Source organism: Akebia trifoliata, chromosome 9 (genome assembly GCF_017979445.1).
Source record: "Akebia trifoliata isolate Shusen 1 chromosome 9, ASM1797944v1, whole genome shotgun sequence".
Classification (NCBI taxonomy): Eukaryota; Viridiplantae; Streptophyta; class Magnoliopsida; order Ranunculales; family Lardizabalaceae; genus Akebia; species Akebia trifoliata.
In genome coordinates, this window is record NC_141383.1 from 430,540 (window position 1) to 446,118 (window position 15,579).

Genomic DNA, 15,579 nt, shown 5'->3' on the forward strand with positions numbered 1-15,579 from the left:
TAACAACAAAAATAATTATAATAATAATAATAATAATGCATCAGCTAATCAGCAATAACACCAACAAATAATAGCACTCTCTAATATACAACACACAAATGTCAAAGGCCACGTAGGCGGAACAAGAAGAGCTCTGACAAATCTTCAGCTAAAGATGTAAAGGTCTACTTCTGAAAATGTTGGCAAACTTAAAAGGGTTCCTCATTAATTAATTTTCCATTTTTTTCTCCTTTTTTTCAGTAACAAGAACGAATCGACAAAACCCTGAAATAATTTTACAAAGATGGCAAGAGCAAATATCCATGTTCATAAGAAATAAGGGACCCCTGTCCTCGGCCCTCTCATCTGGTTGTTTTCCTCAGTTTCTGTGAAGAACTTCACCTCTCTCTCCTATTATCATAAACAAACAAAATCAACAATCAGATAAATGCCTTATTAAAAATAATAGATTTTTCTCAAAATCCAATCATGTGCAACCAAACTCATCACCCATACGTGACTTTTATTATTCCATTTGGTTTGCAGAATAATCATAATGTGCATGTTGACTTCCTAGCAGACCATAAAATCAATTGTGTGGTCACTGATCTAGAAACTTCAAGAACAGCCCAACCTTAGAGATATCCTAGTCCAATAATTAAGTCCTACTTATCACACTCTTAATCATCCTACATATCCAGCTATCTAGAAGAAAATCAATTTATGTCGTGGTTTAAATCATCAAAATAGTGTTCTTTCCTCTAGATGGTAGGGGCCCAACATTTGTGATAATTGAACAGTCATACGAAGTTTTGAATGAGCACGACTTGTGTGTTCAAAGATGGTACAAGGGCTGGATCCCCTCGGATTCTATAAAGAAATACAATAAAGTTTGTAAGGTTTTAGATTATACCATATTCTCGTTGAAGCTCAATATAGAAGCTACATTTCCACACCTATAACAATAATTTGGTGCTGACCACACCTGCAAAAGCCAAGAACCAAAACGAAAAATGAAAATTCTACCAACAAGACTAAGAAGAGGTGGGTACAAATAGCAATTGTAACTCATTTATGAAAAAATAAACTCCCAAAGCAGAAACTGAAGTAAAATAGAAGATCTTTGACTCACAGTTACAAGGCCTTTATCTTGAAACATGTACTTGAGACCTTCCTGTACAAGCTGGTGTGCTCGACAAACCAGATCCAGATTGTTTATGTGATTGAACTGCAGAAAAGCAAATGAAATGTTTGTAAGTTTTAGCTGACAATTTCAACTGAAAGTTGAGAGAACAAGTTTTTTATTTACCTCGGATGTGACCCTAGATCCGAATAGCCAACCTGCACCTCGTGGACTGACTGCCCATGTTTCGATTTCTTCAGGATCACTCCACATGAGATCACAGAAGGGACCTTCATGGGGGATTTCGCAATTTCGTTCGATGACCCTCATCTGCCATGACAAGTGAAAAAACAAAGAAAATATAAGAGGGTGTATAATATCACGGGTAGGTAGTCTCCTGCCTTTTCAAGAGGAAAAAAAAAACAGAAGAATTTCAAAATTTCATTCAATGACCCTCATCTGTCATGACAAGTAAAAAAGTAAGGAAAATATAAGAGTGTTTATCATGTCATGTGTAGGTCCCCTGGCTTCAAAAAATAGAAACACAAGAATAAAAAATGCACGAAAACAAGAGATGTCAAATAATTATGATTTTGAAGTTGGAAGTACTACTGTTGTAACTCAGAGGTAGAGATGAAAGACAGAAGTGAAGCCAATGGAGCAACCTTGAGTGAGCAAACCAAAAATAGAATAAACAGACAATCAGATCAATTGCTTCTTTTTTCAACCATTTTTTTTAAAAAAATTAGTATCCATATGGTTAGAATCTTGCATTGGTCTGGCTTTTGGGTTAGCCCATCCAAGAAATATTCCATGCCTATTTTACCTCTGTATATACACCAAGGATACAACTCTGACAAGGAATTTACTATTAAGAGCTCACTATCCATCATGACTATGGCACCTGTTTTGAAGTACCCGAGTAGATGGATCCTTGGATTAGATCACCATGATAGACAAGAATGATTCACAGAAAGGCAGTGCCCCATTTTACATAGTGGAGCACTGCCCCACAAGTTTTCAAATGTTTGCTTCATTGATTCCATTATTTCAAAAGAAAATGTCATAAATAGATAAATCCTACAATCAGCAAATATATACACTAGAAGCGTTCATTATAAATAGTATAGAGAACTGCTGTTGCCATATGAAGCAGTAAAATTCAAATCCTAGCTATCAATACATTCAAAATGCCGATAAAAAGCTTCAATAATTCAAAATTGCTCAGTTAGCAAACCTGGTCAATCGTTCGAACATCGGGAGAAAGACCACCATGGACACAAAGCACCTGTATTTCCATAACACAAACATCTATGAGTTCACATAGAAACCAAGCATATTTGATATATATATAACCCCAAGGGGTTGGCCTAGTAGCAAGCCGAGCCTTGATAAGCTCCTCAAGAAGTGTAGGTCAAGTGTTTGAAACCCCATGAAGCTATAAATTCCTTAGGGACACCCTCCAGGGTCTGTTTGACCCTCGACTCAACTAGTTAAAAGTAAGACTTCCAAGGGGGCAGTGCGTGTGACGTGGGATTTGTCTCATCCGAAGGGTGGGGATACCCATAATAAACAAAACTAAATAATATATATATATATATATATAGAGAGAGAGAGAATACAGTTCCATCGATAATGGCTGAGAGAGTCAGGTAGTCAAAAACATCAGTGCAATACCGCCATGCGTTAGCATTTCCATACTTTCTCTGGCACTCATCATAAAAGCCATAGACCTTGCAAAAATGGAAACCTTACATTAACAAAAATCTCAACAAACAAATTAGGAATATCTTAATAATCAAATCAGGAAAGGAATCCCATCTTATAGATCAGTCTAGCCCCATAGCTCAATTGGATGGTGCTTGTTTGGCAACCATGATATCCCGTAACTAGTCCAGGCTACCTTCTAAAAGGTAATTTCTTAAAGGGTACTGCTATTGGTTTTCTCTGCAAAAATCATTTAGAGGATTTAAGAAACCAGATAAAAAATTAATTGCAGGTTTCACCACAGTTGCAATTGTTCCAGTGGTGTGTGCAGGACTCTTTAATCAAGAAATTCCCAGACAAGACCTAAAAACAACAAAGAGAGAGTAGGGGAAAATATATTCCTATTGAGGTTCCAATTATATTCTGCATCAGTCATGACTCTAGTACTCTCAACTACATGCCGCACCTCTAATGTTTAGAATCTCATCAGCAACTCCCTGGAAAACCTACGCAAAACTTGCACGTGATACTCTCTCCTATTGAAAGCAAATGTAAACTCTAATCCAAAGCTCATCTAATGCCAACAAAAAAATTTCAGAGATCTGCTAGTGGTGGCAAAGAAACAAAATTTATGGTCATTGCTCAATGGAAACTTTTGTAAATAACTTTTTTCAGATTTATACATTTTCACAAATGTGACTGAGCAATGACCATAGAAGCTTTGATTTTTACACAAATAGAAAAAATAGAGATGATCTTTGAAGAGTATTTATGGAAGAAACATGGTTGAGTAGGATGCTACCATCATGAAGCCAAATCAAGACAGTAAAGAATGCATCAATGAATAAGCAGTTTTTTGGATAGGTTTAAGTGTGAAGCTGATGTTTTGATCTAAGGTCTGTGGTCTTACCACACACAGACTTTACCACCTAACCAAGGCGGCAACTTCATCAAAGCACATTGGTAAAAAAAAATTAGGCTCAAAATAAGATGAACGTCTGAAACATGTGAGACTAATTAACAAATATCAAAAACAGGCCCGCTGTTGGGGACATCACAGTTTTAAGAGTAGAGTTTTTTACACTTTTATTCTGGACTGAAGTAAAAAAAATATGTAAAAACAATCATTTTTCAAAATATGGGTTAGAAGTTTCAGATTGAGCTGATTTTTTGTGAGGATGATCTCTATGATGAGAAGATCATCCTCACAAAAAATCAGCCCAATCTGAAACATCTAAATCCATCAAAAGTGGTTTGCAAATTATTGGTAAAAAATCGACGGTCCACATTCTAAATCACTTTTGATGGGGTTAGAAAGTTCAGATTTGGCTGATTTTTTGTGAGGATGATCTTCTTATCATAGAGATCATCCTCACAAAAAATCAGCTCAATCCGAAACTTCTAAACTTCTAACCCATATTTTGAAAAATGGTTGTTTTTACATATGTTTTTAGTTACGTCCCTTGAACACTCCCCTATATATATATATAGGTAAATATGGGTTAGTGGTTAGCATAAGAAATATGGGTTCAAAGGTGTTTGAACCTAGGATGTGGGAACAACTCTGCACACGTCTTACTACTTAGCTAAGTGGCACTTCTTTAATTTAATTTTATGTTTTTGGGTTCATTTTCATGTTTATTAACCAATGGTCTTAGTATAGATGGTTGGGGGTAGTTTGGTAACTTTAGTATGTCTTTTTATTTAAGGTATGTTTGATTGTACATGAAAAATAGGGTGGAAAATGGCATTTTCCATGTGTTTGATTGAATTTTTTACATGCAAAATGAATTTTCACCCTCCTCCAAAAGTCCCAAAAACCCTGGATTTCATTTTTCCACCTCTATCCATGAGAAAATGAAATCCACCCTTATTTTTCATCCCCAAATCAAAACCCTACCTTCATATCTTCTTCTTCGCCACCACCACCATCACATTCACCCTCTATCTCCTTTGCCAGCCACTCTCTCTCTCTCTCTCTCTCTCTCTCTCTCTCTCTCTCTCCTCTTTTTTCCCATGGTTTTGTCTAGATGAAATCAAACAATGGAATTAGATTTTTCCAACCCTACCCATTTTCCATGGAAAGTCACTTTCCATGCAATCAAACATACCCTAAGTTTACAAGGGTGGGTTGAAAATTTAGGAAAGATAAAGTTACGAAGATTAGAGTATTCTATAATTTAAGTTAAGGGTATCTTAGGTATTTGATTCTTTAGAGTTTTGGTTTTAATATTTAAACACATCTTTATGTTATTTTGGAGGAGCTTTGGAATAAAATTTACAAAATGTTGGTGCATTCAACTTGGTGTTGTCATGGAAATCTTTAGGGTGATTCTAAGGTAAATCTATGTTTTTTTTATTTTCACTTAAACCTCCTTTTACTCTGTTTTGTCTACATTTTTTGTGTGTTTTTGAGATATCAAGAATCCTCTAATCCATCAACAAACCAACCAATAAAACTTAATTTTCTTGATTTCTTGGTTGTCTTGAACTCTTACCATTATTCATAACCTACAAACCTCAATCTTTGCCCCTTTCCTTTACCCTATAAACCTAAATTCCTAATCATTATTGCAAAACGTCAAAATTAAGCCCCACAACTCAAATCCTTTTGGATTTACCCTAAACCTTTAGGGTAACCCTATTGTAACCCAAATCCCAAACCAGATTCCCTAACCTAATCCCTCTTATTTCATCTCCTTCCCTCTTCATCCTTCATCACTCGTGATAATAGAACTCCAAACCAAAAGGAAATTTAGTCCCTTTTTGGGTGGACTGTCAGAACAGTCTATCAACCGCATAAATATATACATAAGTGAAGTGCGGCCCACATGCAAGTTGACAGAACCTACCACTCATAAAACCCCACTTAGAAGATCTCTTAGTAAAATAATATATCTTATAGTTGATTTTTCAACCATTCAGCATATCAATTTGCTTTTGGATCATTTTTTTTCATACCAAAAGATTGCAGTTTTGAATACTATAAAGATAGACCAACTGGAACGAATTTTTCCTAGGTTCCAAGTTGGTACGCATCAAATTGCAGTTCTCAGCCTCTTGCATGTGCAACAAGTTCTGCTATGCAGTTGAAAAACTGATCTGATAGGCTACCAGACAGCTACCTTAAATTTACTCTGGAGAATGATATCTCAACAAAAATAAAACTAGCAAACCAACTGAGGGCTGTAATATAATATGAGATCATACCTGAGTTAATTGCCTGCTTTCATGATTTCCACGTAGAAGAGTTATATTAGCAGGGTATCTATTGAAAAACACAAACACCAAAAATAAATTAACCCAATGTTAACTTCTACAAAATAGGCAAGATGAGTTATGTCTATTGGGTATCTAGTAACAAAAAAGAGCCTTAAATACAGAATGTGGTGGCATTAGCTTCTTCAACATGGTTAAGTTTTAATTATTCAACAAAAGCAGCAACACAAGAGACAACCTATGTAAAAAAGACACCAGTTTCGAAGATTTTTGCTTAGTGGATATATATCAACTCATACAACACATATGGTTGTTGGCATGTCCTAAAACACATCCCAACCATAGTCACCAAGTTGGGGTTTGGGAATAAGTCGGCGAGAGAAAATTTTGAAAAAAAAGAGGGTAAAATCGGGAAACAATAAAAAAAAAATAGTGAAAAATCTAGCTAGGGTTAGCACCATGTAATTTTTCTACTTAGTGTTGTTCTCATTTTATATAATCAAATAACATGTTAAATTACAATAATAAAAGACCAAACCCCATATTAATAACAAGAAGTTACTACAAGTTTTTTTTTTTATGGCAAATTTAAGTTACTACTGGTTTACAACACAATCAATGTTCATATTGTTTAAAATATAAAAAGATTACAATCATGAGTGCAAGTAAAGATCCCCGTATTAAATTGTAACAAGTAACTACAGGTTTACAACACAATCAAGATTTATATTGTTTAAAATATAAAAAGATTACAATCATGAGTGCAAGTTAAGATTCATTAACTGATCAAAATCAATGTCATCTTCATTTGCATCCTCATTATCTAACACTTTATCAGTAAAATGATCACCATCATTTTTATCAAGGCCGCCATGTTCTCTTACTAGTGCATCAAGGTCATCTTTTTTATTTTTTCTGATTTAATTACAAAGTTTGTGATTTAATCGTGAAGTTCGAGATTTAATCGTGAAGTTTGTAAAGGTCGAGACTTAATAAAAAATCACGATTAAACGTCATAAATCGGTGAAGAAAAATGTCACGATTTAATCACATCTTTTTCAATAAGTCGCAGATTTTGGTGACTATGATCCCAACACATATCTTTCATGATTATTATTCAAAGGTTAAAATTGTGCTGGTGTTTTCCCTCTTTCATATATTACTTTGGTACAGACAATTGCATTTATTTGATATTCTCTTCACTGTTATAATCTACTTATGGTTTATTAAATCATTGAATGACTTCATAACGTACAAAACTGTTACATTACTTTCTATATATCAGATTCATTATTCAACTATCAAAAATGTACATTAAAATATAACTACAATTTATATCATATGTATTGGAGAGTGATAGGCAATTGCGGTAACTGGTAAGAACTAAGGGGAAAAAACAATAGTAAAATTAGAAAATCGAAGGTATAACCATACAAGTACCCACGAAAATTTTTATACAAATTTCAGTTATACTGCATCATGTGGATGCCAATACGTCAGGCTGGATGAAATCCTGATATCATTTCATGTGCGCATAGCATACATAATGAAATGTGTACATAAATAAGAAATACCTTGCTTTAAGAAGCAAAAGAATGGTAAAAACTTCAAGACTGTTGTATCCACGATCAACAAAATCACCCTGCCAGTAATTAAAAAAGTATAATATTTGCAAGGCATGAGTGTAATTATTAGATGAGAAAGGAAATATTCACCATAATAAAACAGTTAGGGTATGTTTGATTGCACATAGAAAATAGGGTGGAAAATGACATTTTTCAAATATTTAATTGCACATATCCATGATAATTCATTTTCCACCCCAATCAAAAAGTCCACCAAAACATGGATTTCACTTTCCCACCCATATGAGTGGGAAAGTGAAATCCACCCATATTTTCCATCCCCAATTCTTCCCCACTTATATCTTCTTCTTCCCTACCACCACCACCACCATCACACTAACCTCGCCGTCGTCACCATTGTCGTTGCCGTCGCCTTCATCACCACCTCTCTCTCTCTCTCTCTCTCTCTCTCTCTCTCTCTCTCTCTCTCTCTCTCTCTCTCTCTCCCCTTCTCCATCCATCACCTCCACCGCCACCACCACCACGTTCTCCCCTCGTCTTCCTCATCATCTTCTTCCTCACTTACCTCCGCCACCACCACCACGTTCTCCCATCTTCTTCCTCGTCATCTTCTTCCTCACTTACCTCCGCCGCCACCGTTGCCACGCTACCACCACCACCACATCCTCCCCCCTCCCTCTTCCTCCTCATCTTCTTCTTCCTCTTCCCCTCCTCTCATCTTCTTTCTCCGCATCCTCCTCTCCTATTTCTTTTTCCTCATATATTTTTCTCATGATTTTATCCAAAGAAAATCAAACAATGGAATTTGATTTTCCAACCCTACCTATTTTCCATCATTATTTTTTCATGGATTTCAAATTCCATGGAAAGTCACTTTCCATGCAATCAAACATACCCTCAGTACACATTTCAAATTTACCATAAAAATGTAATTTGTCTCTGGTACATGACCTCCTGTCTGGAAAAGTTTCATTAGATCATGGAACTGGCCATGGATGTCACCACAGACAGTGACTGGACTATTGACAGGCTGCACATTTGACTCTTCAATGAGGATCTCTTTTACCTGAAATATAAAAAATGGCAATCAACAGAAAAGAATAATCACCTTAGTTCAAACATGGAAAAAAGGAAGAAGAAGAAGAAGAAGATCTAAATGAGCCTTCATGAAAAGCAATAACACATGCCAGGAATCTGAAGCAATAATTAATTCCACCAAGCACTATCAAGATTCATAATAACACTTATTGATAGTGTTGGTTCTTCTATACTCTTAACAACAACTTCAATTTTTTTCTTGAACAAAATCTTATATCTTAAAAAAAGCCCAAACAATAACCCCTAGCTGGCTCCCATTCAATAAACCAACACAACAAACTTTACAAATTAGGCGAATCTTGGCTTCATGGATCACCACACAACAGATGGGGTTAACTAGCCATAAAAAAAAATTTATATTTCAGTACAATTGAAGGAAACCACCACACTATAAGCAGGACATGCCAGACATAAAAAGCTTAGGGATTTCGGGGCTTCACCTTTTCCATTTATTGGCCTTGTAAAAATCTTTATGAACTTCATGGACAGAGAAACAATATGAGAAACTTAAAAATTTATGGTCCAGTTAACTACGTAAAGTCTATGAATACTAATACCACAGACCTAGGCTCAACCCCACCTTCACTGACTTGTCTAGCAAAAAAAGTATACATGATGCATAGTGTGATGTGGCTTGTGCCACGAGCCCACTGAACCCATAAATGTTTGGCCACCTCTTGCCTAACCCAAACCCCAAAAATTTGACTGGCCCAATGCCTTGGGGTCATGGGCCAAACTGGATTCCTGGCCGTTGGATTTGACACTCTTCTCATCATGATCGTCGGTGGACTGCCAGTTTACAAAGCCCACTAATGGAAAAATGATAAGTCTGATGGCAATATGATGCTTATCGTGTAACTTTACCGAGTAGACCAAATCTTCATGGTACCAATGGCCCCCTATGTTCAAATTGAATGTAAAGTTTGCAAATAATTTTACAAATAAAATGATAATAACATTGGAATATGAGATAGAATGTCATATGACAAACATCACACTCCAATAGACAAGTAAAAAAGGAAATTGTATATATATATATGGAAAAACTATAATTTATAAAGTATGGTAAATGTGAACAAATATCTAGGAAGCAAGTAAAGATAAGATAAAGATAAAGAAGAGAGAGAGAGAAAGAGAGAGAGAGAGAGAGCACCAAAATCTCTAAAATGCCGAAGTCAAACAATCCTACCTTTGAAGTAAGCAAACACAACTTTTGGTTGTGGTTGGGGGGGGGGGGGGGGGGGGGGGGGGGGTGATCAAATCCCATGTGGTCACTAGATCTCATGTCTTTTTAGAATATTGAAGAAGCAATTAGTAAATGGAACTTGTACATTAGATCTTCTGATGTAAGTGATGCTAGTTTGCTAACTGACCTAGGTGTTCGTAGCTTTCTAGTCTTCAAATAGCGTAGGAACAAGTATGATTGGGTGTTTGCAATGCAAGGTCCCATCAAGTGAGGACATGTGCAAGGTCAAGAAGAGTTTTTTTTTGGGGTGTGTGTGTGTTGGGGGGGGGGGGGGGGGGTCACTAGATCTCGTGTCGTTTTAGAATATCGAAGAAGCAATTAATAAATGGAACTTGTACATTAGACCTTCTGATGTGAGTGATGCTAGTTTGCTAACTGACCCGGGTGTTCACAAGGTTTCACCCCACCAAACACAAGAAGCGAGCAGCAATGCTGCCTCCCTAGATTATTTTTTGACCATTCACACAGATTTGCCTTAAGATGTAGGAGGCTTTCTAGTCTTCAAATAGTATAGGAACACGTATGATAGGGTGTTTGCAATGTAAGGTCCCATCAAGTGAGGGACATGTGCAGTGTTGAGGAGTTGGAATTCTATGTAGGCATTATGTTTACTTTAATATGGATCTAGTGCATTCTTGTCTCATGGATTTGTTAATGAATCTATTGACCATGTGGAAGAGCATGGTACATTGGTGGACAAGACCTTTGGTTAAATGTTTGTTGGTTGCAAACCAGTTGACATAACTTTCATAACATTGGGAATGAACTCATACTTGAATGACAGTTCCCATGGAAATTATGATGGAACTCAATATGGAGAATACGCATAGGGCACTGGTGACTGGTCCAAAGATAGCTAGAGAAAGCAAAGTCCAAACCAATATATGTTGGTGACAGGAATATGGATGGATTATTCCGAATATTGGGTTGGACATCCGTGACCATGTTCTAAATCATATTGATGTTTGTTTTACTAATCATAGTCATTTTATCTATGGGATTATGTTATGATCATGTAGCTCTGAAATTTTATTCTGTCACACGTGTTTTGCAACTCATTATTATATGCCATCTAAGCCATTGAGATTCCCAATTTTTATGTACTTGCTTTTTCGATTGACCTTTGCTCTTGGTATCTTTGATGGAAAGCTATATTTCTTATTCAGTATTTAATCTTTCATGAAAGTATTACTTGTGAATATGGAATGCCTATACTTTGTATGGTGTCAATGGAGGAAGTACCACACTTCATTTATCAATTTATGCATGCCATCGATTTCATCCTTCCCATATGTACCTCCATGTCATTTTCAGCATTCTTCACCTTTTTTTTGGATAAATATTGTTCTCACCTTTTTAAAGTCTTCAACTTGCACCAAAGAGCTCATTATTAGGGTCACATAAGTTTTCATTGCACATGCCAAATCCATCTCAGTATGGGACTGTTCCTCAATTCCCTGAACTTTTCTTTCCTAGTCTTACCAATCATCCATCTCGACATACTCATCCATGACTGTTTCTTGATTTCCCACGTTCAGCTCTGTAAAATATGACTAATCGTATTGGTATCTTGAAAAAAAAATTAGTTTGGTCGGTACATATTGATCACATAATACTAAGTTCTCCTTAAGACAACGCTTATTCTATAATCCTCACTAACCTTTTCCTTGTTATGGCTAATACTAAGTTCCTTGGACTACACTTATTCTATAATCCTCACTAACCTTTTCCTTGTTATGGCTAATACTAAGTTCCTTGGACTACACTTATTCTATAATCCTCACTAACCTTTTCCTTGCTATGGCTAATACTAAGTTCTCCTTAGTGAGGAAAAGGTAAGTAAAATCCTCACTATATTCCTATTTATGGCTCATTGAACCTAAACAGAAAAAAGCAATCTATTTGGGGTATTTCTTGCCCATCAATCTTAATTAGCATACCATCCTGAGGAGTTCCTTACTACTTGTTGAGTTTAGTCCCACATCGGAAGCTCATTGCCTTGTCTCTCTCTTTATAAGCTTTTGGGCCTCTCCACTCATTGCCAATTGGTTTTGAGTTGGACCCCCAAATTTATCATGGTATCAGAGTGGGCCTTTCTCTCCTCCACACCAGCCAGTTCAGATCTCCACATGCTTTGGCCCAGTCCTACTGACATGTGCGGGGGCGTGTTGAGTTTAGTCCCACATCGAACACTCATGGCCTTATCTCTGTTCTTATAAGCTCTTGGGCCTCTCCACTCATGGCAAATCAATTTTAAGTTGGACCCCCAAATTTATCATGGTACCAAAGCATTATCTTGGATTGACTTGGACTGAAGGTTGTGGATTCCATGGAAAACGAGAATGTTGTGAAAGCCAGAGGATGGAGGAAAACCCTCTTGAAGCAATTATTAAGAGGAAGACCCCCTCAAAGTGGTCATCTCTAGTTTCACTACCATTTGTGAACTACATCACATTCATGTAACGATTCAAAGATGAAAAGACTTGAAGAATTGATTGTGATCAATGAAAAATTTGAAGATCCAACAATGAATTTTCAAGTTAACCTTGAGGACAAGGTTTCTTCAAATGGTGGTGGAATGTTATAATCCCTATCTGGTAGGATCTAGAACTTGAATAAAATTAGAAATTTAGTAACTAATATCCTATTTAATAGGATTTTATGTTTGATTAGGACTCTTGAAGATTTGATAGATTTAATCTTATCTTTAGGGAAGTAGGGTATAAATAAGGGTTTAGGTATTAAGATTGGGGGAGAAGAGAAGGAATATTCGGGAGAAATCCTGTAGGAGGTTTTTTTCCCCTCGAAGAGGCAAGATGTAAAGTGTTCATATCAATAAAATAGTTAGTAATTTTCTATTTTTTATTTATTTTAATTTTCAGGTTTGTAACAATTAGGGGTCCAACTCAAAACCAATTGGCAAGGAGTAAAGAGGCCCAAGATCTTACAAGGAGGGAGACAAGGCAATGAGTGTTCGATGTGGGACTAAACTCAATATGCCCCCCGCACATGTGGACCAGACTACGCCAAAGCACGTGGAAATTTGAACTAGGTGACGTAGAGGAGAAAAAGACCCACTCTAATACCATGATAAATTTGGGTGTCCAACACAAAACCAATTGGCAATGAGTAGAGAGGTCCAAGAGCTTATAAGAAGAGAGACAAGACAATGGGTGTCTGATGTGGGACTAAACTCAACACGCCCCGACACATGTGAACCAGACTGAGCCCAAACACGTGGAGATATGAACTGGGTGACGTGGAGGAGAGAAAGACTTGTTCTAATACCATGATAAATTTTGGGGTCTAACTCAAAAGCAATTGGCAACTAGTGGAGAGACCTAGGAGCTTATAAGGAGAGAGACAAGGCAATGAGTGTCTGATGTGGGACTAAACTCAACATTACTAAAGTTGCATCTTTGGTCCTACCTATTTAAACCCATTAATTTCTAACATGGTAACACTACATCATCTATAAATAACATGCACCAAGGGACCTCTCCTTGACTATAAGAAGTTAATATATCAATAATTAGTTCCAAAACGTTGTGAATGTAGGCCCTATCCTTGGTGCAATATATCACAGTAAGGAACTCCCTTGTCTCACTACCAATTATTCTAGCACAAATTCCAATTGCAGCATAATATCAATATACTTGATTGGAGCTAATTTTCCTCCAGTGCCCATCAAATTAACATCTAAAATCTATTTTATACTCTTCTAATTCAATAAAAATTACATGTATGGTCTTCATCGTTTATAGAAATTTCTCCATTAGTTGGATGGGCAATTAAACAAAGGGTAAACATGGGGTGACCCTCCTTAACCTTTGCCACTCACCCTTTCCATGTTCATAGCATCATCCATGAATCACAGAAATAATATTTAAGGACCGTTTAAAAGGGTTATACAATCCAACGAAGATCAAAATTGGTAATAAAGCGGATACCAAAACCCCACCCTTCTTCTTTTCTTTTTCTTTTTCTTTTTCTTTTTTTCTTTCAGAACATTTGGAAATAATCAGAGATATAATCCATTTAGAATATTGTCTTCTACAAGATAGATTGAACAAACCCTTAAATGGAATTAAATGAAAGATCAAAGTAAACAAGAAATACATTATACATCACAAAAACCATGGAATCCCTAATTTTAATTTCGTTCACAGAGAATCAATAGAAGTAGAAATAGTGAGACCCTATCACATCTCTCAAGAGAATGGTATATAAACCCTAAATCATAGAAGAGCACAAATAAAGCCCTAGAAAATGAAAATTATCGGAGCTCGAAATCTTACGTATTCGCAAAGAAGTTGAAGCTCATCTTCCATCAAATGCTGACCTTCTTTAACCTTTGAAATCCACAGATCCAGATCCATGGCGGCAGAGAGCGAGAGAGTCGAAAGGGGAGAAGGAGAGCTAAATAAATAGACACAACTTTTCAATTTCAAGAATTTTGACAAAATGGACGGCACTCTCCACATATTATATATAAAAGGCCAATAATTAAAAAAAAAAATGTTAAAAATATATATAGAGGAAAGTTTAATCCCCCGCCACTTCATAAATTCCACGTGGCAACTATAATTTATTTTACTTATTAAAAATATAATACCTACACAACAAAAATCAGTTTGTTTTATGAATTTTAGTTATTGGATTAGGATTTTTTTTTTTTTTTTTAGGTCATGGACTTGGATCTAACTTTTGGATTTTCGGATTGGATTCGAGTTGAAAACAACAAAATCCAATAATATTTTGGATCCGATTTGGATTACCCCTGGTCCAATCCGATAAAAGTCTAATCCAAAGAGAGGTTTACATTTTTTTTAAATATATGAGTCAAACAAAAACTCTTTTATCTTCTAAGTTTTCAATGTCTCATTAGGGTTTTTAGTTTTATTCTCCAATGTCTCCTCTAAGCAACACAGTCCACCAACGATCGATGCCACCACCATCTGTAGACACCCCATTTTTGCACTCGCCTGATTAATCAACTCGTCAATCCGATTGTAATGATTCCCAATGATGGATGTGTATTCCATTGCTTTATTTTGTTACCAGATATGTTTCAGAAATCCAGATGAGGTATCTCGAACTGATAAAATCTTAGAAACCACGCTACACTAGGAAAATACGACCCCAAAAACATAAAAATCATCATCTTGCAGACCAAAAAGAAACTTTATGATAAAAATCACTAAAAAATTATCAAATTACCAAAATACCCCTAATCTCAAAACAACCCTAGAGCCTACGTTACGCTTAGAAAAACTCTCTCGAACACATAAAATAACAAATCGGAACCAAATAAATCATTTCACCATTTTAACAGAATTTGACAAAATTACGAAAATGCCCCTCATAAGTTCACCAATCATTTCACATAAAAATTTTCATAAATGACACAAACCAACATTCTCATTGAATTCCTTACGAAAAATCGATTCTAAAACATCCTAGAACATTAAAAAACCGACTTGAAACGTGAAAAGTCCTCTCCGGGGGTAAAACGGTAATTTCATAATTTTCATAATTAAAAAATTTGAAATTAATAAATAAAACATTAAATAATTAAAGTGAAACATTAATGAAATTAATTTAAAATTTTGAACCTAAAA

The 15,579-nt window shown here is 35.9% G+C and overlaps 1 protein-coding gene across 1 annotated transcript; it reads right to left on the bottom strand.

Moving 5' to 3' along the window:
* LOC147393954 (phytochrome-associated serine/threonine-protein phosphatase) lies at positions 1–14,425 on the bottom strand. The gene is made up of 10 exons (XM_086454667.1): positions 14,257–14,425; positions 8,534–8,680; positions 7,603–7,670; positions 6,020–6,077; positions 2,725–2,835; positions 2,340–2,390; positions 1,289–1,432; positions 1,112–1,207; positions 893–964; positions 1–390 (listed from the first exon to the last, which is right to left on the bottom strand). Exons 1-10 carry the CDS (start codon positions 14,335–14,337, stop codon positions 307–309), a joined length of 912 nt encoding a protein of 303 aa, XP_086310793.1. The 5' UTR covers positions 14,338–14,425; the 3' UTR covers positions 1–306.
* Positions 14,426–15,579: the final 1,154 nt, after the last annotated feature.